Below are 24,174 nucleotides of genomic sequence, written 5' to 3' on the forward strand. Positions count from 1 at the left end.
GGCAGGGTCCCAGGCAGAGGCAGGGGCCTCCAGAGGATACTGCCATCTCTAAGACCTGCTCAGCCAGCAAAGCCAACCAAGGCTGGAGCAGAAGCCCTGGACAGGAGGAGGGATCCTTTGCTATGATGCCAGTGTCCCTTAATCTACCTGATGGCATTTTCCTTTAACACCAGGTGCCAGGCATAGGAGGCTCTTGGGTGTTAGAATAAACAAGTGCATGCAGACTCTCAGGACACAGCTTGACATGCACCAGGCCTTTCTTGAGACTTGGCATTGAGGGAGGGGAGCAGAGTTTCCTAAGCCGCTATCATCAGGAACACCACACTTAGAGCTGTGTCACTAGAAAGAGTTCCATGGGAAATATTGGGTGAAACAAAAAGCCAAATGGTCTCTTTATTTTGGGTCTTCTCAGAGTCTAAGCTATGCTAAAATGCTTAGACTGAATATTTAGGATGAGGACATAGCAAGCAGCATTTCCCGAGCTTATTCACCCTTGGAGACCTTCGTCTGAGAGATTTCCATCAGTATCTCCTGGGGCTAGTGTTCCACAGAACCCAGCTGTAGAGAATGCCTTCCAGAGGTGCCCATGCTGCCCACCATTGCACTGCAGTGCAAGCTCTCTGCTCTCTGGTTCCTCCAAAGTTCCTGCACATTCCTGCCTCCACGCACTGCTTGGGTGGACCTGTCCCAGAAATGCCCTTTCTCTAGCCTCCACCTTTGCACATGCCATCCAGCCCAAGTCCCACCCACTCCACAAAGGCTTTCACAGCGCCCCCAGTGGGACTTAATCCCTTGCAGCTTTGAGTAGCTTCAAGTGCACTGCAGCTGATGGTATTTTGCATGGCCCAGGCCAGGGCAGGTGGTGCGCCAAGAGCGCTCAGTTTGGGCCCTGACCCGTGGGTGGCCACGTGGGCTGACAACACCATGTCTGCAGGTGTGAGAGGTACGCCACCTGGGCGCTTTCTCTTCCCTTTATCCTCCCTGCCCAGTCCATCAGGAGTAAAGCAGCCATGGTGCCCAATAAGGAAAGAAAATTTTCCACCTCTGCAACTTCCTCTGCTCTCTAATATGTAGAGAGCTGGACCAGAGGGAAGAGAACCAGCAGATCTATTTACATGGACTCTTCCCTGAAGTGGAACCAGGGGCATTTTCTTATTTAATTATTAATGCCCTAAATCAGATGGTGCCCAATATGTTAACCTCTGTCACTCCAAATGGAGTCTGCCTAATAACCACTGCAGCAGGATTGATTTTCCCTCAGTCATCTCATAAGCATATGTCTTTGGGATCTGTCCTCAGAGAGATCCCAGGAAAGTCCCATTAAAGTTAATGGGGATGAGTTGCCCCCATGTGGTGACGGCTCCTTTCTTCACTGCGCCTGAGTGAAGTGAGACAAGGAGAATTCCCTTCCTTCCTTCCTTCCTTCCTTCCTTCCTTTCTTCCTTTCTTCCTTCCTTTTTCCTTCCTTCCTTTCTCTCTTTTCTTTCTTCTTCCTTTCTTTCTTTTTCTTTTCTTTTCTTTCTTCCCCCCCTTCCTTTCCCCTTCCTTCCTTCTTTTCATTCTTTTCTCTCTCTCTTTCTCCATGAGGATTTTAAAATCTCACAGATTACAGCAGTGATCCAAGTTACCTGTCTCTCCCAACACATGGGTCAAAAGGGAGCAGAGGAACAATCTTCTCTTATCCAGGTGGCCTCATCTTTTGATACTCTTGGTGTAATGAGTTTGAAGACGCTGTCAGGAGGTTCTCTTGGGAGAATGCTGGAGATTATAGGAGTGGCCCAAGTAATGAGTCAGGGCCACAGAGAGAATCAAGACAAGGCAGGGCATCCCCTACAGCTGGCATTCAGACTCCATGCCTTCTGGAGCTCTGTGTCCTATTGTTTATTTCTTTATTTGATGCCTGATTGGCCCAAACCCCACTTGGAAGAAGATGCTTGTTCCACTTTTGACTCTCCACATATGTCAATGCCATGTCCTGGGCAGGCCCTTTCTCCGCTCTAGGTTGAATCTCCCAGAGGAGAATGGATTGAAATGATTGCTGAGCTCCTCTGCAGCCCTGGTGTGGCACAGACTCCAGTTTGTGTGGAGCCTTCTGAGGCGCTGATTGGGTCTCTGGGGATGGGGGAGTGGGCTGGGGGGAGTGGGTGGGGAACTCTGAGCAGCTAGCTATGCTTTGCATACTCCTGGACTCTGCACATGGAACAGAAACACCAGAATCGTTCCCCTCTTTCTGATTTTCAGAATGCATTCATTTGAAATCTGGCTAAATCTGCATTTTAGTCAGATGATTTCCAGATCTCAAACAGAAACACCTCATTAATCATTAATTTAGACCCCCACGGTTATACAGAATTTGTGACAATTTGTTTAACTTTGAAGGAGCTGCTGAGAAAGAGTTTAACAAGGAAATTATTGTGGAGGGGAGGAGAATGTTTAACCTTTCAGAAGAAAGGCACTCCATTTAGCTTCCCTGAGGGTACAAATGGGGGTGTGTGCAAAATACATGCCAGCTTTTATCTGTTCTCCTAAGTAGGGTGAGCGCTTCCTCATCTGCAAACCCAGGGCCAGTGGGATAGGTCCCCAACCATTTCAAGCCTGCGACCCCTTTCCAATGTCAAAATATTTTCTATAACACCCCCACCCCCGGTTATTAGAAGCTGCAATTTTTAGTGTTGCTGATTAAGAAGAAAAGCTACTCTGAATTCAGTAAAGCTTTTAAATAAATCATGATAGCATCTACATACACATGAAAAATAGTTCCGTCTTTCTGAGTCACAGCGTTCATTCAGCCTACAGATGATGTTTGGGTGCTCATGATTTCTAGCTCCTCCGCACCCCTCAAGGTCAGCAACCCAGCAGGTTACAACCCTTGGAATAGAAGTTCTCTGAGGCAGGAGGAACACAGAGTCCTGGAGTGCCCGGACAGGAAGGAACCTCAGGAGGCATTTCAGCCACTCCCACCAGAAAGGTTGTCTGCCCTCTGTGAGGAGCCCCTGGTTGGGGATCCCTAGTTCAGTGAAGCAAGGAAGTTGGCATCCCATGTGAGCACATACCTGCCATAGCTGTCACCTCAGGGGCCTGGATCAAAGTCTGCAAACTCATCCCTTACGGTCCCTTACCAGGTGGTCTAGGCCCAGCATCCCACAGTGGGAATGGCATGTGATGACTGCATCACTCTGGGCAGAAGCAGCTGATACCCCATAGGAGACAGAAGAAGCAAGGTCCAGTCTTCCGTGGCTTGTGGGCCCAGAGCTCAGGGTGTTCTTGGCTCATTTCCCCCCAGGTCCACACCAGACATCTTTTTTCCCTTTCTTCTTGGCAGGAGGGAGTAGGGAAAGGAAGTAGATGGGCAAAGAATGTCAGTGATGAGGGATAAGGGAACGGGGAGGGCATTTCCTTTAAAGCAGTCCAGATCTGGGGTCCCTGGGTCCAAGGATGGGCCTGGGGGCCTGAGGACACCCTGCAATTATAGCCAATTTTGCACTTGTGGGCATTTTTCTGGGGAGAGCATCTATACCTTTCACTCAATTCTCAGAGCAGTCCCCGAGTCAGAAAACGTTCAGAACCCCTGGCCTGGAATTTGGACGTTTCCCTGACTCAGGCTTCCCACTCTCCTGTTACTCAGAACCGGTGAACGATTACGGTGTTAGTCAAAGCCTGCAATGTGAAATATCAAATGCTCATTACCCACGACGATGGGCAAGTAAGTAGATGCCAGGAACACGGTCTGATCACAGACGCAGCCTCCTTTGTTCTCCCGTGCAGGGTCCGCGATGGCGCTCTCCCTGACTGGGCTCGTTGCCTTCTCCTTCCTGCAAGCCACCCTTGCCCTGAACCCTGAGGACCCCAACGTGTGCAGCCACTGGGAGAGGTAAGGTGTGGGCCTCAGATGGCCAGGAACTCTCTGGGGAGTCGCCCTGGGCATGGAAGTAAGGGACAGAGGCAGTCAGGAGATCCAGGAGCTGCCCTCTGAGGGTCTGCAACCTGGCTGGGGAGATGGCCCTGATGCTGAGAGACAGGACAGAGCAGTGTAGATTCTGTCTGGAAGGTCAGGGTGGAGGCAACTTACATTAACTGCAGTTACGACGCACTGTCCTACCCCTCCCTGCACTGGCGCTTCCCAGCCATTGCACAGATGAGAAAGTAGAGACCCAGAGGGGCTCAGTCCCTGTCCACAGCCAGATAGGGTGCAGGAAGTGGGGAGATGCGGACCGTGGTTCCAGGTGGCACGCTCTCTGATGCTGTGATGCCTTTCCTGGTCTCCCAGGACTGGCAGCCACGTGGCAGCTTGGATATGTGGCCCCAGCAGCCTGTCTTGAGGAGGACGGGTGAGGGGATCCTATTACTTCCGGTCTGGTGGGAGCAGGGTGTTGCCGGGGGAGGGCAGCTGAGGCTGCAGTGGAAGAGCAGGCTGCATTCCAGCTGTGGCACTAGGTCCTGGGGGAACGGGCCGGGTCCCTGCAGACGGCCTGACTTTGAAGCACAAGGTTAAAGTATTGATTTTGGTGAGCAGAAAGATAGTGACCAGAGACCCAATCAGAAAAAACCTAATTAAACCCTGGAATTGATTGGCCATGCTGACCAGGATGACTCTGCCACTTAGATGTTAATAAATCAAATGAATAAAATGAAGATGAGGGCCCTATGGGAGAAGTGAATGGTAGAGGAAGAAAGGTGGGGGACTTGGAGGAGGTCAATGCTTCATGCCCATGAGGGTGGATAGCCCAGCCCTAGGGCGGGGAAAGGCACCTCATCCAGGCAGGACCTGGCTCTGGGGTAGCCTGGACACTTGCGGGTCAGGAAGGATCAGCTGGGAGGCAGAGGGACAGTGTCTGCACTTGTGTGATCCCTGGGGACCAGATCCTGTGTGTGGCGTCCCAACAAAGTTGAGGATGGAGCAAAAGGCAGTACTGTGGTGTGCCCGTTTTTGGTGAAGTGGGAAGAAAACAAGATCCATGATGAGAAGACCTCAGTTCATTCCGATCTGGATTTTTCCGCCTATTAGCTGTGTGACTCTGGGGAAGTCTCTGAACGGCTGTGCGCCTACTTCCACCTCTGTAAAGTGGAGAGAATCATTATCCTTGCCTCACAGGCTCATTGGAGGATCAAGGGCAGCAATTTCACGAAAGTGCTTTGAGGACCATAAGTGTCAGTTACTGTCTTTTCTTGTTGACAGCTGTGGCTTTGCAGGAACGGGTTATCACAGACTTTAGTGCACATCAGACTCATGGGAGGTGCATATGAAAAAGTCTTCTGGGGCCTATCCCTGAGATGCTGATTTAATATTGCATATTTCATAAGCATTCTACATGATTCTGAGGTTACTCAGGCCCCTTGCCCATTCTGGCTTTGGTGAATTTAAACCTTTATTTCCCAGTGGATCAGAGAGGTATTGGGAAGAGCCCCACGTTATTCTGTGAGTTTTGGACTCCAGCCTCAGAGGACCCCTTTCATCCCTCTGGTCCTGTTAAGACACAGCTGCTTCCTGCTACTGTCTGTGCTGCATCACAGCCTCTCGAGTGCCTCCTTTGCAGCTGCTCACCTCTGCCTGACCCAGTGGCTCTATCCGGAGTCCCTCTCTTCCAGTGAGCGTCCCTCACAAGGACGGCCCCCTCTGACTTCTCTCTCTGTCTGAGCCCCATTTGTACTCACTAATTTTCTATACCTGCCCAACATGAATACATTTGGAATGTGAAAATATTCTGAACTGAGCTGAACTGAGCTGGCATTTCAGGCTTCTTAGGCTATCAGCCAAGGTTACAGCCTGGATAGGAAGACAAGGAGTGAGACCTAACAGCTAGAATGAGGTCTGGGGACTCTCTGGGCTTCTCCGGCCCCAAGGGGGAAGCCCTGTGGGTGATGCCTGGTGACACCAGGTGCTTTCTTCTTCTCAGTCTTTCCAGCTGAGCTCCGTTGTAAGTTATGTGTGGATGGATCTAGCCTGTGTTGTTCCAGAAACACACCTTGGTCCCTGGAGATCGCTTAGGGAGAATTTCTCAGCTGGATTAGTGCTTCTGGCGGCTCCTCATTAATTATGTCCCTCTACCATAAAACCCAGCATAACGACCTCTCCCGGCTAGTAAAGCCTGGCTCTCCAAGATTAATCTGGCCCCTCATTAGCATGTTGGCAAATGAGCAGTGTTAAGCCACCCAGCCATGAAACCAGGGGCACACACTTCAGGTCAGAGAACTTGGAGTTGGTACAAGGCATTGTTGCCAGACTCATTCAGCCCAGGGCATCCTGCAGAGCCCAGTCCCTGCCCCGTGACTGCCCCCTCTAGCCCCCTGCTGAGCTTCTCTCTGGGCATCCAAGGTCTATGTTACAGCTGAAAAGGGAGGCTGGACCCCCAAGTGCTTAACAAAAGTGGGGAATCCATTCTGTGTGCTGGTCTTGCTCCCTCTCTCCCCAACATTGGTCAGAGAGGAAAGATCCCTCAGTGCCTAGCACGGGAGGTGAATCATTGCTTGTCAACATCTATTAAACACTTACTGTTTAAGCATGTTACATGTATAGTGTATCTTGTTTTATTTTCCCACTGCCCTGAGAGATAGAAAATATTACTGCCCTCCTTTAATCCTCACAATAACCACACAACCTGGTTAGACTTACAGGTGAGGAAACAGAGGCTTATATGAGTCAAATAACATATCTAAGGTCATGCTGCTAACAGGCAACAGGCTTCAAACTTGCCCCTTCTCCTGCTCCCGTGTTTGGATTCCAGGGCCCGTGCACACTCCCCATTCATCCTCTTGCTCTGAGTGAGGTATTCAGGAGATGTGTTAGAGCAAAGAATCATGCGATCCCAGAGTTGGAAGAGGACTCTGGGTGGCTGGGGTGCTCTGGGTGGCCGGGGTGAGGGGCGAGTTGCCTCAGTTTCCGCAAGCCTGGAGATAAAACAGGGTTTGGGCTGTTTTTTCCTAGATGTGTGCCTCTGAGGCACATCTCAGGTATGCCAGCTGGTGGGGGCACACCAAGAGCCCTCATCACATCCCCAGTGCTTCAGAGAAACAGAATTTCCCACCATCCAGGCCTCTGAGCATTGTTGACTGCTTCTGGCCTCCTCCTTCTGGATGCCAGACCTTTGACTTTTCAGGCATCAGAGAGCCTACTGTGGACCCACTTGGGGAGCTGGCCTGCCCAGCCCCTTTGCAAGTTAACCAGTGCAGTTTCCTCAGGCAAGGCAGACGTGCTTTTACAGCCTGGACCTGACCATCTGGCCCAGGTCAGTGAGCCTTCTGGGAAAAACACTGAATAATATCAACTACATAGAAATTAATTCCTTAGATCACAGCTGAGGTCCTCTCTCTAGCCTGTTTAGGAAACGTGAGTCCTCACTTCAGCATCCTGGCTTGAATGCCATTTCATGCAACCCATGTCAGGGGCCGGCAGGTAGAAAGGCTTATTTTGGTTAAGCTGAGATCTGCTTCCCTGTGGCTTCCACCTGCTGGTCCAGGTTTAGAGCTAACAGGCAGGATGACAAGAAACCACTTCTATCAGGGACATATCCTCAATATACCCCCAGCTATACTAGAGGCAGAATAGAGTAGAAGGTAACTAGGGGAGCTTGTGGAAGCCACTTATGCCCCCGATGCTCAGTTTCCTAGTCTGTAAAGTGAGAATAATTTCACCTACCTAAGATTGTGAGGAATAAAATGTATTAAAACACTTGACACAGGGTGCTCAATAAATGTTAGCACCTATTGATACTGCAGTGTGGGCTGGGCAAGTCACTTTTCTCTGAGCCTTAGTTTCTTCCTCTATGAAATGGGGCCACTTACTTCACAGAGTTGCTGCAAAGTCCAGCTTCCAAGCATGTTCTTTGAAAATCATAAAGATATGAACAAACACATAAAGTATTTTTAAACTTGTTTGCTCTGCCTTCCAGAGTCACATAGAATAAAACTACCCCCTGCTTCTTTATTCATTCTCTGTTAAATGAACAAATGAACTTGCATTTTAGAAAATGATCTTGGCCAAAGGTCCATAAGGGATATGTCCTGGGGCCAACCTGGGGTCGGGGAGGCTGGAATATGAGGGCATTCAGGGAAGGGGGAGGATAGTTGGGAGTGGGGAGGTCAGAGCCTCCGGACACTTGGCTGTGGAGCTTGGCCTCAGGGCTGTGGGTTCAGATGCCCTGTGGAATATCAGCTCAACTTCCCAAGTGCTAATCATGGCTCCCATCTCCCATCTGGTTCTCAGCTACGCTGTGACTGTCCAGGAATCGTATGCACACCCCTTCGATCAGATCTATTACACACGATGCACAGACATCCTCAACTGGTTCAAGTGCACCAGGCACCGGTGAGTACCTCTCTCAAATGACAGGGCAGGGAAAAGGCACTGGGCTCTTAGGGCTTGCCTCTGTGCAAGTTAGAAAAAGGCCGCTGGAGCAGAAGTTGTCATGCACCTCCACTCTGAACACCCAAGATGCCCTGCTGATGGCTTCTTTCTGGCCAAAAGAGCTTGTGGGTAGGACAGGCCAGAAGTGCTGGAGAGTTAATGCTTTTGAGGGCATCCCGCAACCAGGGATGGGGAGATGGGGAGTTGGTAGATAACTACCCCAACTTCCTCACTCTTCCTCACTCTAAGAAACATCTCTTAGCCACGTTCTACATGTATCCTAGAAGTCTCCAGTTGCCCATAGAAGTAACCTGCTTGATAATATACCATAGATTGGCTGCCTTTACTTCCCTGTCTCACTCTTCCATCCTCCTACCAGTACTTCCTAGGATTGCCTCCAAAATAAACTACTTGTTCTTAAATCCTTTTCTCAGGGTCTGCCTTTGGGGGAAAAACCCAACCTAAGAGAGTCCCCTGCCCTGAGCAGATGTAGTCCCACATCAGGGCATCCAGCTTGAAGAAGGGAGTGCAGGCTAGAATTCAGCAACCTCACAGCACCTTGGCAAGGCTTCCCTTAGCAGTGCTCAACATGAACAACTGCACATGGCAGTCCTGCACCCTTGTCTGCAGCCCTCCTGCAGATCATATGTTATCATGTCACTCAGGGAAAGGCAAGAGGAAGGAAGAAACAACATGCTTTAAGGGATGACCCTGAGAAAGACACTTTATTTTGGGATTCCCAGTGTACTCATCAAACTTAATAATCCGGCCAGGCATGGTGGCTCACGCCTATAATCCCAGCACTTTGGGAGGCTGAGGTGAGCAGATCACAAGGTCAGGAGATCGAGACCATCCCGGCTAACACGGTGAAACCCTGTCTCTACTAAAAATATAAAAAATTAGTTAGACATGGTGGTGGGTGCCTGTAGTCTCAGCTACTAGGGAGGCTGAGGCAGGAGAATGACATGAACCTGGGAGGCGGAGCTTGCAGTGAGCCGAGATCATGCCACTGCACTCCAGCCTGGGTGACAGAGCAAGACTCTGTCTCAAAAAAACAAAAAACAAAAAACACAAAAACCTTAATAATCCTTGTTCTACCTACCCTGCAGTGTCCAGGGAGGTCAGGAATGTGAAAATTACTTCGAAAAAATACAGGGGAAAATGGAGGAAAGTGTGACATATTAGCCACATGTGAAGCGACACTATTTGAAGGGTGAGAGACGAGCTGTTGAAGGATAAATAAGGAAGTAAGGGAGAGACCCCAGGGTGGGCCCTTTTCCTAGTTGCTGAATATCTGTTGATTCCAGATTTCTCCTTTGCTTTCTCCTATGAACCCAGTTCCTCTTTGAGGATAATTCAGGAATCATACTGGGCAGCAACACGGATGAGAAAACTTGTTCTGTGCTGAGAAGCCAAAGTCCTGGTTTTCTTTGAGGTTTTGCTGCTAACTGGCTGTGAGACATTGAGCCGAGCTACACTTGCTGCTTTAAAATTCTTACCTGCTAATTCCAACATCTGGGTCATCTCAGGGTTGGTCTTCATTGATTGCTTTTTTTTTTTTCTGCATGGGTAGTGTGTTTCTTTTTTAGACGGAGTCCCACTCTATCGCCCAGGCTGGAGTGCAGTGGCGTAATCTCGGCTCACTGCAACCTCTGCCTCCCAGGTTCAAGCAATTCTCCTGCGTCAGCCTCCCAAGTAGCTGGGATTACAGGCACCCGCCACCACGCCCTTCTAATTTTTGTATTTTTAGTAGAGATGGGGTTTCACCATATTGGACAGGCTGGTCTTGAACTCCTGACCTCGTGATCCATGCCTCGGCCTCCCAAAGTGCTGGGATTACAGGCATGAGCCACTGCGCCTGGCCAGTGTGTTTCTTTATATGCCTAGTAATCTTGGATTGTATTCTGAGCATTATGAATGACATGTTGTGGAGACCGGATTCTGTTATGTTCCTCCAGATAATATTAATTTGTTGTTTGTTTGTTTTGGCAGCCTGGTTACTTGGCTAAACACAAATTCCAAACTCTGAAAATGTAATATTTTTAGCCTTAGCTAGGCTGCTTGGAATATGCCCTCCATAAGGATAAATCAGTGGCCAGACACTTGGGCAGGGATTTTACAAAGATTTTGGGGCTCCCTCTTTGTGGCTCTCCCTTTCTAAGGTTTCCCCTTTCACTCTCTCCTGAGAGGCTTTAATGAAGCCCAGACCACCCCGCACTGGGGGGCTTGGGGATAGTCCCGTTTGGTGGGGAGAACAGGCTGGATGACCTCTGAGTTGCTTCTGAGTCATTCGTTACCTGAGAGGCTTATATAACCCCTGAAACTGCCAGGAGCTGCCTTCTGTGCTGGGGAAGCAGCTTTACTTTGAGGCCAGCTTTCCTTCCGTTATGGGTTTTTGACAAAGTTGAATGACCTTAGCTTACGACATTCCCAAATATCACGGATTTCCCCACCTGCATACCCAGCAGGTATGCTGGGTCCACCCTGGACTTGGCCTGTGGTTCTTCAAATGAGCAAGGTTGTGTGTTTTCTATCTGAATTTTAGTTGCCTGGAGTATTGTTGTGCTAACTCGCCCAGCACCATTCCCTTCTCTCAAATGTCCACTTGCCTCCAGTATCTGCCTGCTTTTGTCCTCCCTCAAGTGCCTTCAGGTAGTTGTTTTGTATATTTCCCCCTAGATTTTATAGTTGCTATTTGCAGAAAGGTGGTCCAATAGGGGCTACTCAGGTATTACTGTATCCCCTTCCTCTAGCATTTGACTGTGGAATGAGGAGGTGGGACTAAATGCTCTCATTCACCCCACCAGTTTTGCCAGAGTTGGCTGCTCGAGGCCCTGGTCAAAGGCAGAGGCAGAAATAGTAGTGTTGCTCCTCCCGAAGCCCTGGCAGGCCCAGTGTGAGAGCCAAGTTTGCTCAGAGGTGTGGCTCTTTTGGGTACTTGGAGGCTAGGGCTGCCATCCATCACCACTGAGGTGGTGGCTGCTTATTAAAATAGGCTGTATTCCTAGAACATGAATTATTTTGCTAAATTATTGAGTCACTTGCAGCTTTCCTGACGACCTAGAGTGTGCATGCTAACAGCTGCACCCTCCGTCTGCTTTGGTGTGGAATGGCATGTTTTAACTCAGCATCCTTCCCCTGAGACCAACCTGGCACCTGGCCTTGCTTCCCTCTCTTGCCTTTCCAACCTGCACAGGGACAAAGACGGGTGAGCCAGAAACAATGGGTGGCAACTGTCTCCTGAGGGGCTTTAATGAAGCCCAGGCCACCCCGCACTGGGGGGCTTGGGGATAATCCTGTGTGGTGGGGAGAACAGGCTGGATGACCCCTGAGTTGATTCTGAGTCATTCTTTACCTGAGAGGCTTGTACAACCCCTGAAACTGCTGGGAGCTACCTTCTGTGCTGGGGACATAGCTTTGCTTTGAGGCCAGCTTTCCTTCCATTATGGGTTTTTGACAAAGTTGAATGACCTTAGCTTATGACATTCCCAAATATCACAGATTTCCCCAGAGTTCTGCACTGTCATTTGTTATGAAGTCGGGGCTTTAAGGTATGGGAAGGTTGTCCCAGCCTGTATTATAGGACTCTCTTCCCAAGCCGTCCTGGCCCTCCATGGAACGCAGCCTATAGATGTCTCTGATGACCAGACCCTCTGCTGTGCTGCTGAGGAAGGGTCCACAGGGCAAGCTCCACTGAGGTGCTGATGGAAAAGTAGAAAGAGGTCTGGCTTCAAGGCCCAAGGACTTGGGGTTGGGTCCAAGTTCTGCTCCATGACCTTGGGCAGGTCACTTCCTCTCTCTAGCCTCTAGTGGCCACTTCAAATCTCTTCCACTTTGACTCTCCATGTGAAGAAGGGGATTTGCCTATGGATACCCCATTTTGATTTCCTTCTAAAGATTCAGTATTTCTTTTTACTTACGCCTTCACTGTGGCCATCTGTATAGCCACAATCTACCCTGTGAAAGCTGGTAGAGGGCAGTAGGTTAAGCCTAGCAGCTTTGAAATTGGACTAAGCTAGGTTTGAATCCTGGTTCTGACCCTGATTAGCTGTGCTGGTCACTAACTTCACTAATTTTAGTTTTCTTATTCATAAAACAAAGGGTGGGGAATTGAGAGGAACATACAAAAAATAAGAATAAAAGCTCTAAAAGAGAAATAAATAAAATAAAGGGGGATAGTAATGGTGCCTGCCGCAGGAAACGGAATGAGATGTTGCTCACAGTCTCTCTGGCGTGGGGCTAAGTCTTAACACTTGTGTCAGCATAAGGTCTGGAACCCACGAGTCTGACTCCCAGTGCTGCGGCTCCATGGGCCTCAGCTTCTTCCTTTGCAGGGCGAGGGGTCGGTTCAGGGCCTTCCCAGGGATGGCGTGCGAGGCTCCTCTCCTGGAGGTGTTATTTTGGTGTGGGGGAGATTAATCTACTTTCCGGGACTGAGTTGGACTTAGAGGGTCCTTTTTCTGACTCTGCCTCAGTTCTCCCAGTGGGGGGACCAATACTCAGGGGGCTGTGAGCAGTCTGGCTTGTTAGAGGGGTGGGAGGGGGCGGGCACAGAAACCCTCAGGGCCTGACTCCTATCCAGGTCCCCGCATGGGCTCCTCAAGCCCAGAATCTGGGTGTTTTAAGGAACTAAGGAGAAGTTCATGGTTGCCCTCCACAATGTCACTCCAGAAAGTATCTTCTGCAGCCCTTCTATTTAGAAGTGACTGGGAAAAGTTAGCAGGTTTAGTAAGTGCCGTGTTAGTAATACATTCTGCATCACAACAGCCCAAATCCCACTATCGATTTTTTTATTGTGTTCCTTCATATTTGAAGCCGCCATGCATTTTAAAGTAATTATTGAATGGCATCCTCAATATAGCTTAACACAAATATCATTCTAAACGGGAGTGATTGATTTTCAATACTTTCAAGTGGCTTTCTCCCTTGTGCCTTAGGATCAGTTATAAGACGGCATATCGGAGAGGTCTCCGGACCATGTACCGGCGGAGGTCCCAGTGCTGCCCTGGCTACTATGAGAACGGAGACTTCTGCATACGTACGTAGGGGCTGCTGCTGTTCTGGCCTCAGTGGGGAAGGGAGGAGAGGGGAAAGGAGGGGAGGGGAAAGGAGGGGAGGGAAGGTGGGGCTGATATCCATGGTCCCTAGGCAGCAGTCCTCAGCCACACGGCTCCAGCAGTCCCTGCCTGCTGCCAGTGCTCAGAAGGAATAATGAGTTTGGTGTAAATTCAGTAGCAAGGGTTGGGCCATCAGATCAACCTCCTTACAGGGTGGATGGAAGCCCGTCAGTTCAAGGCCTTGATGGGGGATAGGGGAGAAATGGCTCCTTCTGGAGTGGGCACTCTAAGGAGCAAGGCAGAAGAAGTGCTGGGTGCCTGACACAGGGTTAAGGTGTACAGGTGCTCAAGGCAGCTTTGCTGGATGGAAGGAGAGATGGATGGGTATGTAGATGGACAGTTGGATGGGTAGAAATGGGAAAGAGAGGAAGGAAGGCTGGGTTGTTGGATGTCAAAACCACAGTAAGAAAAGGATGGGGGCAAAGGTGAGGTGGACCATGAGGGAGTGGTTCTGGGAGCTAGGAGGATTTCCAAAAAGGTTTTGGGGGACACTGGAGAAGAGGTGGGTGCATGAAAGACTAACATTGCCTCTTTTCCTATTTGTCTAGAGCAGCTCAGAAAATGCAAGCCTTAGTGTCCCCTAAGAAAGGCAAGAGCTGAGTTGCTGGCAGCGGCAGGCCCTCTGGGAGAAGAGCAGTGTGGTGCAGTGGAGGCACCCTGGAGCAGGAGCCTGTAGATCTGGGCTTCCTAGCTATGAGGCTTTGGGCAAGTCACTTAACCTCTCTGGGAGAATGATTGTAGGGGCCCTGTTGGGTTCTGAGGGACTCTTGCCGCACTTACCTCTGACCCAGTGAACTGGGGCCAGTGGACTTTCCAGCGGGCCTTGGAAGGTTCCCTCTACTGCAGGAGAGTGTCAGAGGAGCCGGGAGGCCCTCATTTAATGACTGAGAAGAGATTCCACCCCCAAAGCTTCTGTCTCTTCATTTGGAGAGTGATTTTCCTTGTTAGTAGTCTCTTTGCCATTCGAGTGGGTGGAGAGAGTTCGCACCAGAGGGAAAATTTGGGCAGAGTGGGTGTGTTGATGTTGGGAATAAAATGACAATTTTCCCCTACTGTTGTTAACATCTCCCCCAATGCTGGAGAAACTCAATTCTAATTGCATTACAAGAATGAATGAAAAATATACCCTCCAATGGGTTCAGTAGTAATGGTTTTGTAGGAAAGATACAAAGCAGTTCACCTAAAAGGCTGTTTCTCAGGAGCAGGACAGAGGACTGAGCTAGGACGAGGCCTTGGTCAGCACCTCACCTGGGATAGGGTAACCGAGACCCAGGTGTAGATGCGAGATCAGGACTAAGGCTTTCCTGCTGCTGCTCTGTCTGCATAGAGTAGTGTGAAATCAGGCCAGGGGCAGGACACGGACTCACAAAGCCTCAGAGACAGATGTAAGCGGCTTGCCCAAGCTCAGGGCACAGTGATGGACTCAGGGAAATTATGAAGGGAGTTTGGATGTCAGCACAGAGCTCCAGGAATGGATGAGCACATTTCCTTTCTAATTTCCATTAATGAACGGTGGCAAAGCTCTTGGAAAATGAAGAGCAGGGCAGAAGTGCTAAGTGTCCTGATTGCACAGGAGGCCCAGTCTTGCTGACTGGCAAGGGCAGTTTATACCTTCCGACCTACTCCTTATGTAACCACTGGGCACTACCTTCTGGCCAGGTGACCCTAGGACGGTCCACCAGGAACTCAAGCTCAAAAAGCCACTTTTAGAATGGAAGACTTCTCCTAGGAGGGCCCAGGAGAGTTCTGGTGGGGAGATGGGATGTGGGGCACCCTGGGTGCTGGTAGTGATGACGCTGAATCACAGGGTTCTGGGTTTGATCCTTGCCCCACCACTGCCAGCTTCTTCCTCTTTATCTTCATCTTCCCAGCACCCGCCACATGCCAGGCACCATTCTGATCACTTTACATACACTGATCCATCTACTGCTCCCAGCAGCCCTGTGAGGTAGGTATCCTTATTTCTCTCATATGACAGATGGGGAAACTGAGTCACAGAGCTTCTGTAACTTGCCCAAGATCACACATCTGGAAAATGGCAGAACTTGGATTTGAATCCAGGCTGTCTGGCTCCAGAGTCTCTGCACTTGGATGGCTTGGGCAGGCTTGCTCGTCTCTTCATGAACCCAGGCAAGGCTTTACCTCTCTGAACCTCAGTTTTCATTCATGTAAAATGGCAGTAGTAACACCTGCACTCACCAGGCATAGAGTGGGGTTGAGTAAATGTCAGTTCCCTCCTCCATGGCATTGGTGCTCCACATTGTTTTAGTCTTGGCTTTTAGTTGCTCAAAGAGGCCCATGGACCCTGTCCCTGGGAAAACGCATAGTACTTGTATAAACATACCAACACACAAAGTCCTTTGCACACAAGTTCATTGGGTTCATGGATCCCTTGAAACCCTTACAGGGTCCTTGTTGTATGGTAAATAATTTCTGCCACATGTTCACATTACCCATGCAGCATGTATTTGTTACTTCTTGCTACGCAAGATGCAGGGGATAGATACAGATGATGGACCGTTGCTGCCCTCGAGGAGTTTGCAGTCTAGTCAAGGAGGGGACTTAGAGTATGCTGCAGGGTATACTAGAAAGGTGTTTCAAGCCAGTATTTATTAAGCACCTGCTATAGCCCACCCACAGTGCTGTGCTGCAAGATAGAAGAGTTAGAAATATGAACAGCCCCTGCCCTTGTGGAATCTACCTTCATGATAGGAAGGCGGGACTAACACTCAGCAAAATCATTCCATAACAGCCCAGAGACTGGATGTGCAAAAGGCTAGAAAGAGACAGATGAGCGTGGCAGGAGAGAATGCTGCCACCTGCTTCATGGGGCCTTGAGCTCCATCTTGAGGGATGCAATGACGCCGTCAAGGGTTGGGTGGGAGAGGGAACCCCATCAGCAAAGGCATGGAGGTGGGCAGTGAGGAGGCTGGCCAGACCCCAGAGGGCAGACCTGGGCTGCAGCAGGAGGTGCAGGTGGCTGGGTTGGGTGTGTCGATTGCCTAGGGTGGCCGTTACAAAGTACCACAGGCTGGGCGGATTCACCGACAGGGGTTGATTGTCTCACAGTTCTGGGGCTCAGAAGTCTGAGATCCAGGTCTTGGCAGGGCTGCTTCCTTCTGGGCTGAGCGAAGGGTCTGTTTCAGCCTCTCTCCCTGCTTCTAGTAGTTTCCTGGCTGCAACAGCAGGACTGTGCTGGTCACATGGTGTTCTTCCCATGGCTTCACATTTCCTTGTTATGAGCACACACATCATAGTGGATTACAGCTCACTCTAATGACCTCATTTTAACTTGATTACCTTTTAAGACCCTATCTCCAAATAAGGGCGTGTCTCAGGTGCTGCAGCTTGAGACTTTAACATAGGAAATCTGGAGAGGCAGGTGTCAGCTGTTACCAGCATCCTCCTGTTCCTGTTTACCGTGATGGGAGGAAAGGGAGGGGGCACCAACTGGCCCCATGTGGGCTTTGGGCTTTGTCACTTGCCCGTGAGAGAATGGAGACCCCAGGGTGAGGGAGCTTGTGAGAGGGAGACATGGCAGTGAGAGGGTGAAGAATGACGCCAGGGCACTGGGGGACAGATGGGAGGCTTGTGAGCCTGGGATAATCAGGAGCTGGTGCCTGCAGCCCTGACCCCCAACGTCTCCCTCCCCATCGCTCAGCGGCCAGAGAAACTCCAACTTCACCAGAACCTGGTGAGAACCATCGGACACCAAGAGTTCTCTGGATCCTGCACAAGAACATCACCTGTGCTCTGGGCAGGGGCAGGAGGATGTCATCCTCCCTCCAGAGTCACCTTCTGGGAGCCTTGTTTCTTGCAGGCTGACAAGAAGCAGGCCCAGGTGTGAAAGCCTTGTCTGACTCAGCCACCAACTTGCTGTGCAATCTTGGGCCGGTCCTTTGCCTCTGTGGAGCAGCTGTGACATAGGATGGACCATCCCTCTGTGTGGAAGGAGGAAGAGATGGAACAGGGACCCAGAGTGTGCTGCAAAGCACAGAGCTCAATACAGATGCGGGGAAGCACTGTTTTTCTCCTCTGTACAATGTCCTCTGCCTTTGAACTGCCATTCTCATCTGGGAGCCCTCCTGAAACCATCCGTACCAGAGCTTCCCACCCGCCCCAGGCCAACTCATACCTCTTTCTGCTTCCATTATCTACAGCCACAGCTGAGTCCTGGACCACTTTGGTCACCAGGTATGAAATATTTCCTAGAGATCACTGGGCAGAGTGCCTGCCTGTCTTTCTCCCTCCCTCCCAGCTTCCCTTTCTTCCTTCTTTCAGGACAGAGGCATTTTTGCCTCTGCAGATAGAGCTAGTTTTATGTCTTGGAGAAGCAGACTTTCACTTATGTGGTAGAATTTGAGGCATTTTGGGAAGCTCTGTTCTTTGAAAATATTAGTGCTATATCAAACCAGATGATACAGGACTGAGTTATGAGCATACTGAGTTTTGCTGCAGTAACAGAAAACATCCAAATCCCAGTGGCTTGAAACAGTGAAGTTTAATTTCTTCTTCAAATTAGGTGTCCACCGTGGGCTAGCTAAGGCCTGCTCCTTGTCAGCCTCACCCCAGGACCTAGGCTGATCGAGCAGCAACTCTCTGGAATGTTGCTAGTTGCTGTGGCAGAGAGAAGAGGACTCTAGCTAGTCTTGAAGGCAGAGGGTCAGAAACATTTAGTGAGCAGTATTAGTTCCTATCACAAGTCCCATACAGATGGCCACGGTGCTCACAAACCACAGCTCATTCATATGTGTGTTTGGTAAGCACTTAATAACAATATGAGACAGGTTCTGTGTGCTTGACTCCAGCAGTTCGCAAACGTGAGCTGCCGAATCAGAATCACCTGGGGAACTTGTTATACCACAGATTGCTGGGCCCCAGTCCCAGAGTCTCTGATTTAGAAGATTTGAGGTGGGGCCCAAGAATTTGCATTTCTAACAAGTTCCCAGGTGATCCTGCTGGACTGGGAACTACACTTGAGAACCACGAGGCTATGGTTTCTTTACTGACTCAGTTTGCGAATCTGTTACAAAGAGGCCCAGCAGGTGCATCCCCTAAGTACTCAGGGCTTCTCTTGATGGGCAGCAGGGAGAAAGCATGCCTCACTGCAGCGGGCAAGGATGGGGAGTCTATCTGCCCAATCCCTCATCTCCTGTTTCCTCTTGGTCGACATAGTTTCCCCCATGGCAAATGAACTTCCTCAAGCTTCCAGGTGAAATCTTCTGGCCCTTTCAGTGGTGGCTTGGAATGCCAGAGGCCACCCTCTACAGTGTGGTTTTCAGGAAATCCAGAAGTGGAGGGATTCACCAGAAACTCCAGGCACGTATGCAGCTGGTGGGCCTGGCTGGCTTGGGGAGCATAGGTTGGTCCCAGGGAAAGGGACTGTGCCAGCCTTGGGGGGTGGTCTGTACATGGTGGCTGAGGGAACCAGCAGCTGAGGGTCTGGGAGATTGGCCTCACGGATGGACTCTGGTTGAGGGGAGAGGATTCTGGTGGGGGGTTGGGCAGGGGGCAGGCAGTGTAAGATTTAATTCAGTGAATTCAACACATCAACTCTGTGCCAAATTAGGTACTCCTGTTTCATTATTGCTGTTGCTTTGCACAATTATTGTTTAAATAATTGAATTCTTATGTTTCATAATTCCTTTGCTCATCTCTTCTTGCATCACTCTCCTAGGTTCAGCCTCATTCTTCTTGGAAGATCTTTAGTTCTTTCAGGGAAGGTCTATAAGTGACCAATGTTCCTGTGCTTTATTTGTCTTATGCTTTGATTTTGCCCTTGCTCTTGAATGGTGGTTAAGCTGCCTGTGACATTCTAGGCTTTCAGTCATTTTCTTCCAGCAGTTTGAGAAGTGGTGTTCCATTGTGTTCTGGACGTTGTCTTGCACTGCCCTGCGGTTTCCCTAGGATGTGTCTGGGTGCAGAGTTTTTGGGGTTTTTGTTTGTTTTATACCGTTTGCCTCTCGGAGGTATACGTCATCTTTGAGCTAAGGATTCATGTCCTTCATCAATTCTAGAAAATTGTCAACCATACCTCTTCAAAAATCTCTTTTCTTCCATTCTCTTAATTTCTCCTGTTGGAGCTCCAATATGTTGGATCCTCGTATTTCATCTTCTGTCTCTCCCTAAGTTCTCATTTTCAGTCTCTTTATCTCTCCATGCTGCACCTTGGACATTTTCCTTAGATCCATTTATTAGATGCTGTAGTTCTGCTAATTAACCTGTCTGGTGTGGTCTTAATTTCAGTTTCATGTTTCATTTCTAGGAGTTCTATTGGTTCTTTTTCGGATATGCTAAGCTTTTTCTGTCGTGTCCTATTCTTTCATTACGAATTCCATTCCTCCTTTTATTGTTTTAATTATTTTAAACATATTTCTTTTATAGCCTCTTTCAGATAGTTTTATCTCAAGCGATTAGTTCTATTAGCTCAGGTTCCTAGAGGATCAATTCTCCTGTTCGTGGTGCCTGCTGATTCTCCATTATGGCAGATTGTTTCCTTGTACAGGTTGTACTTTTTTTTTCTATTAATTTAGCCCTTTTTCCCTCTTTTGTGCCCCAAATCATACAAGGGCCCCCTACACGTTAGTTTTACATTTTCTTGTTGGGCACTCTATTGGTTTTCCCTGGTTCAAGATCACTCTTTGGTAACCTGGTTTGGGATTTTATGCTGTTTGGTAAAGGCTTGGGGTGTTTCTTTTGTTTAATTGATGTGACTTTCACATACCATAAAATCATTTTAAAGTGTGCAATTCGGTGGCCTTTAGTATATTCACAATGTGCAAATATCACCTCTATCTAATCACCCCTCAAGGAGACCCCATACCCATTCAGCAGTCACTGCCTGTTCCCCTGTCCTGGCTTTTCGTTTCTTGTGGGAGACTTTTCTCCCTCCGGAATACCTTGCTTTATCTCTAGGTTGGTGGGTAGCATGTTCAAATCCCTCCTACATGGAGCTGGCAACTTGCAAGGCCAAGTCTGCCCTTGTGTGGGTGTGAAGTCCCTGGCTCCCGGCCTGCGCTGGGGGTGGGAGGAGGTGGCTGTTGCCAGGTCTGATGTTCCCTGAGCTACGTTGGCTTCAGCATCTCACATTCTGCTTGCCTGTAAACTCCCGCTTTCCCCCACACTTAGAAATTTACCTTACTCTCCTTAGAGCTCAGCTGTGCATTTAAAAATGTTTTTATTATATTTTGGGGGCACTTTTGCAGCATGAGGAGCTACATTAGCACTTTCTGCCTACCTCTGAAACCGACTCTGTTTTACAGAGAGGAGTGGAATGGGGGCTTTTATTTATTATTTTATTATTATACTTTAAGTTCTAGGGTACATGTGCACAATGTGCAGCTTTGTTATATATGTATACTTGGGCCATGTTGGTGTGCTGCACCCATCAACTCGTCATTTACATCAGGTATAACTCCAAATGCCATCCCTCCCCCCTCCCCATAATAGGCCCCAGTGTGTGATGTTCCCCTTCCAGAGTCCAAGTGATCTCATTGTTCAGTTCCCACCTATGAGAGAACATGCAGTGTTTGGTTTTCTGTTCTTGCGATAGTTTGCTGAGAATGATGGTTTCCAGCTGCATCCATGTCCCTACAAAGGACACGAACTCATCCTTTTTTATGGCTGCATAGTATTCCATGGTGTATATGTGCCACATTTTCTTCATCCAGGCTGTCACTGATGGACATTTGGGTTGATTCCAAGTCTTTGCTATTGTGAATAGTGCCGCAGTGAACACACGTGTGCATGTGTCTTTATGGCAGCATGAATGGGGGCTTTTATAACCAATCCCTGTGACGTTTAATTCAATGCCTTCTTGGAGTGATTGCTAACTTTCAACCATAATAATGACAATTGTGTAATGTCTGGTGGTTTAGCCGGCACTTTCACCTACAGTATATCATCTGCTCAGGAGACTGGAGAAGTGAGCATTGTTGTTACTGCCCTTTTACAGGACAGAAAACTGAAGCTCAGAGAGGCTAAGTGACTTGTCCACATGGATAAGCGGCTGGCCCAGATTTCAGATGGATGTGACTTCAAATCCTGTACTCTCCCCTCCTATAGTGGGTTTTCTCTGAGTAGGAGAAACCTGTGGCCAGAAGAGAGAAGTGGGGTCAGTCAAGAGGGCAGGGGAGGAGGTTTGGAGGGGGAGGAGGGGACTGAAGCTATACTGGTTTGAGCTCAAATTTTTGCTAAGGTACCAAGAGGGCGTGGGGGATGGAGGAAAGGGTGTATGTGTAAGCAGCATGGTGGGACCTGTCTGAAACTCAGCCTCTCCCTAGCTACTAGATAAAAGAACTCACTGCTGACCCTCTAAGAGGCTCCCCAAGGAGTCTTGCATGCTGCCATCACCAGAAACAGTGCTGATGCCGCTCCCTTGGGTCACCAACACCTGGTGCTGAGCTTTGCTGCCTAGAGCAACATCCATCCATCACCATTTATTATTATTAGATATCTATGCCTTGCAGGTACTACTAGGTCCTGGGGATGCAGAGATGAATAAGAAGCGCATGGTCTAGCAGGACAGATGCCATCACAGAAGGATGCGCACAGTTTAAATAGGGAGGCAAGGAAGGCATGGCTGCCCGTCCACCCCCGACAGAGCCCCACTCAGTGGTCAAAATGAACACAGCCACTGTGGTCTGGTCCCCAGTCCATGGGCTTAGAACACTGATTTAGAATGTTCAGAGTAGCTGAGATCCAGGGGATGATTCACACTGACCAAACTCATAAATACTGATGCTTAACCCTGATGCCAGTTAATTCATTTGCAGTGAGAAACGTAACTACCAAAGATTTGTCCTCGTCCGCTTGTTAGTGCTTGTCAGGCCCTCGATAAATAATTGTTGAAAGAGCGAATTCATGGTCTGGGCACCCACAATGGCTGGTGGTCTCTCTGGATTTGCCCTTCTGTTAATGCCTATCTTGGATTCTTCCTGTTCCGCCCTGGAACTCCCCCTGTTTGGGAGCCACATGGTAGTTGGTACAAGTACTCTGTACCCACCATCCTGTCTCTCCCTTGGCCCTGCCAGCCCTGGGCCCCTCTGCACCGTTGTCCTTCTGGTTGTGAAGCTGCTGTGCCTGTCCATCTCTCCCACTCAGAAGTGAATTCCTGAGGCAGAGGGATCAAATCTCTGCAAGGCTTTCCCCAGGGCCAGACACAGTGTCCAGTGCTGAGTACTGACCAACCACTGAACTGAGTGAGTGAAATAGACTCATACCCCCAATACTGAGAGACCTCTTAGGGAGAGGCAACTAACTTTATCTAGGGATGGAAGGAAAGGGGGTCAAGGAAGACCCCTTCAGGGAGGTGAGTTTTGAGCTGAGTCTGAAAGATGAGTAGGAATTCACCGGGAGAACAAGAGATGGGCAGTGGGTAAGACGGAGCTTCAGAACTCAGCTGGCCTGAGAGTGACTCCACTCACTTCCTCTGCTAGCTGTGTGCCCTCAAGCACGTTGCTTTGCCTCTCCATACCTCAGCTTTCTCATCTGTAACATAGAGCTCCATTGGGTACATACCTCTTTAGGCTGTTGTGAAGATTCAGTGAGTTGCTACAAATAAAGCATTTAGTAGAGGGCCTGGCATGTGAAGAGCTCAGTAAAACTTGGCTGTTGTTCTTGGTTTACTTTTGTGAGGGAGGGCCTTGTCTGGCAGAGGGGCAGCATAAGCAAAGGTGAGAGGTGGGAGATAGCAGAGGGGTCAGGACACTGCCCAGACAATCTCATGAGGTCATCAAGGGGTTTAAGTAGCAAGCAATGCCATGAGGTGGTGTCAGGGAGTGGTCGTTCTAGGGGCAGCAGCATGGACCACCAGTGAAGGTGGTGAAAGATAAGTTATGGGGGGTGTGCAGGGATGGGTGAGCCATGGACAGCCGTGCTCATGGACTTGGTCAAGGGAATGAAGACCTGGGGTCTGGCGGCTGGGTTTTGCTGGCCAAGCTCTAGCTTTCCCTGGCGGGACTTTCCTCCACCCTCAGTGAGTGCCAGCAGGGCCCCTCGTGCTGAGGCAGCTGTGGGAGGATTGAGGCATCGCTTCTTAATCACCAGCTGCGGTGGTAATTAAGCCTCTGCCATCTGCACGGGGCGGCCTCTGAAGGGAAGCCTTTGGTTGTATCAGAAGCAGTCAGGCATTTATGTAAGCTCTCTTCCTGGGTTTTCCTGGGCCAGCTGAAGCCCATAAAGTGGCTACCCTGTGTCCAGTCTAAGTGCCAGTTTCTCGACGGGAACTTGCCGACGGCCCTTTTGATCTTCTGAATTCATACCTTGGATGTCTGGTCCTTGTTGGGCATTTGCTGCTTGATGCTGCAAGCCCCACGTGGCCTGGCCCCAGCTGACTCTGTGCCTCCCAGGCTGGCCTCCTGGCTCCTCCTGCACACAGAGAGCCTTGGAGGTTCTTGTTCCCTCTGCCCAGAATGCTTTTTCCCCAGATAGCCATGTAGCACCAGATGGCCTGTCCCTCATTTCACTCAAATACTGTGTTTCAGAGAGTCTTCCCTGACCACCCCGTCTGCAATGGCAGCCTCCTCCTTGATGTCTTGCTCTACCCTCTTAGCCTGTTTTTTTTTTTTTTTCTTTACACTATCACTACCTGGCATAGACTACACATTTTTAAAATTTCTATCTCCTCAATGGAACTATACACTCAACACAGATCACTGTAGAGTCTCCAGTGGGTCACGATGTGCCAGGCACAGAGTAGGGGCTCAGAAAATAGCC

At 49.4% G+C, this 24,174-nt stretch overlaps 1 protein-coding gene across 11 annotated transcripts in view; it reads left to right on the plus strand.

The window, feature by feature from the left end:
• Nucleotides 1-24,174, plus strand: part of MEGF11 (multiple EGF like domains 11) — a 379,541-nt gene that overhangs the window by 124,471 nt on the left and 230,896 nt on the right. For all 11 annotated transcript variants that reach the window (XM_033189695.1, XM_033189697.1, XM_033189694.1 and 8 more), the window contains exons 2-4: nt 3,766-3,871; nt 8,201-8,302; nt 13,279-13,379. In XM_033189695.1, coding sequence (XP_033045586.1) covers nt 3,774-3,871; nt 8,201-8,302; nt 13,279-13,379 — 301 coding nt within the window. In that variant the 5' untranslated portion in view covers nt 3,766-3,773. The remainder of the gene's footprint in view (nt 1-3,765; nt 3,872-8,200; nt 8,303-13,278; nt 13,380-24,174) is intronic.

The sequence above is a fragment of the Trachypithecus francoisi genome, unplaced genomic scaffold (assembly GCF_009764315.1).
Source record: "Trachypithecus francoisi isolate TF-2019V2 unplaced genomic scaffold, Tfra_2.0 Lachesis_group3, whole genome shotgun sequence".
NCBI lineage: Eukaryota > Metazoa > Chordata > Mammalia > Primates > Cercopithecidae > Trachypithecus > Trachypithecus francoisi.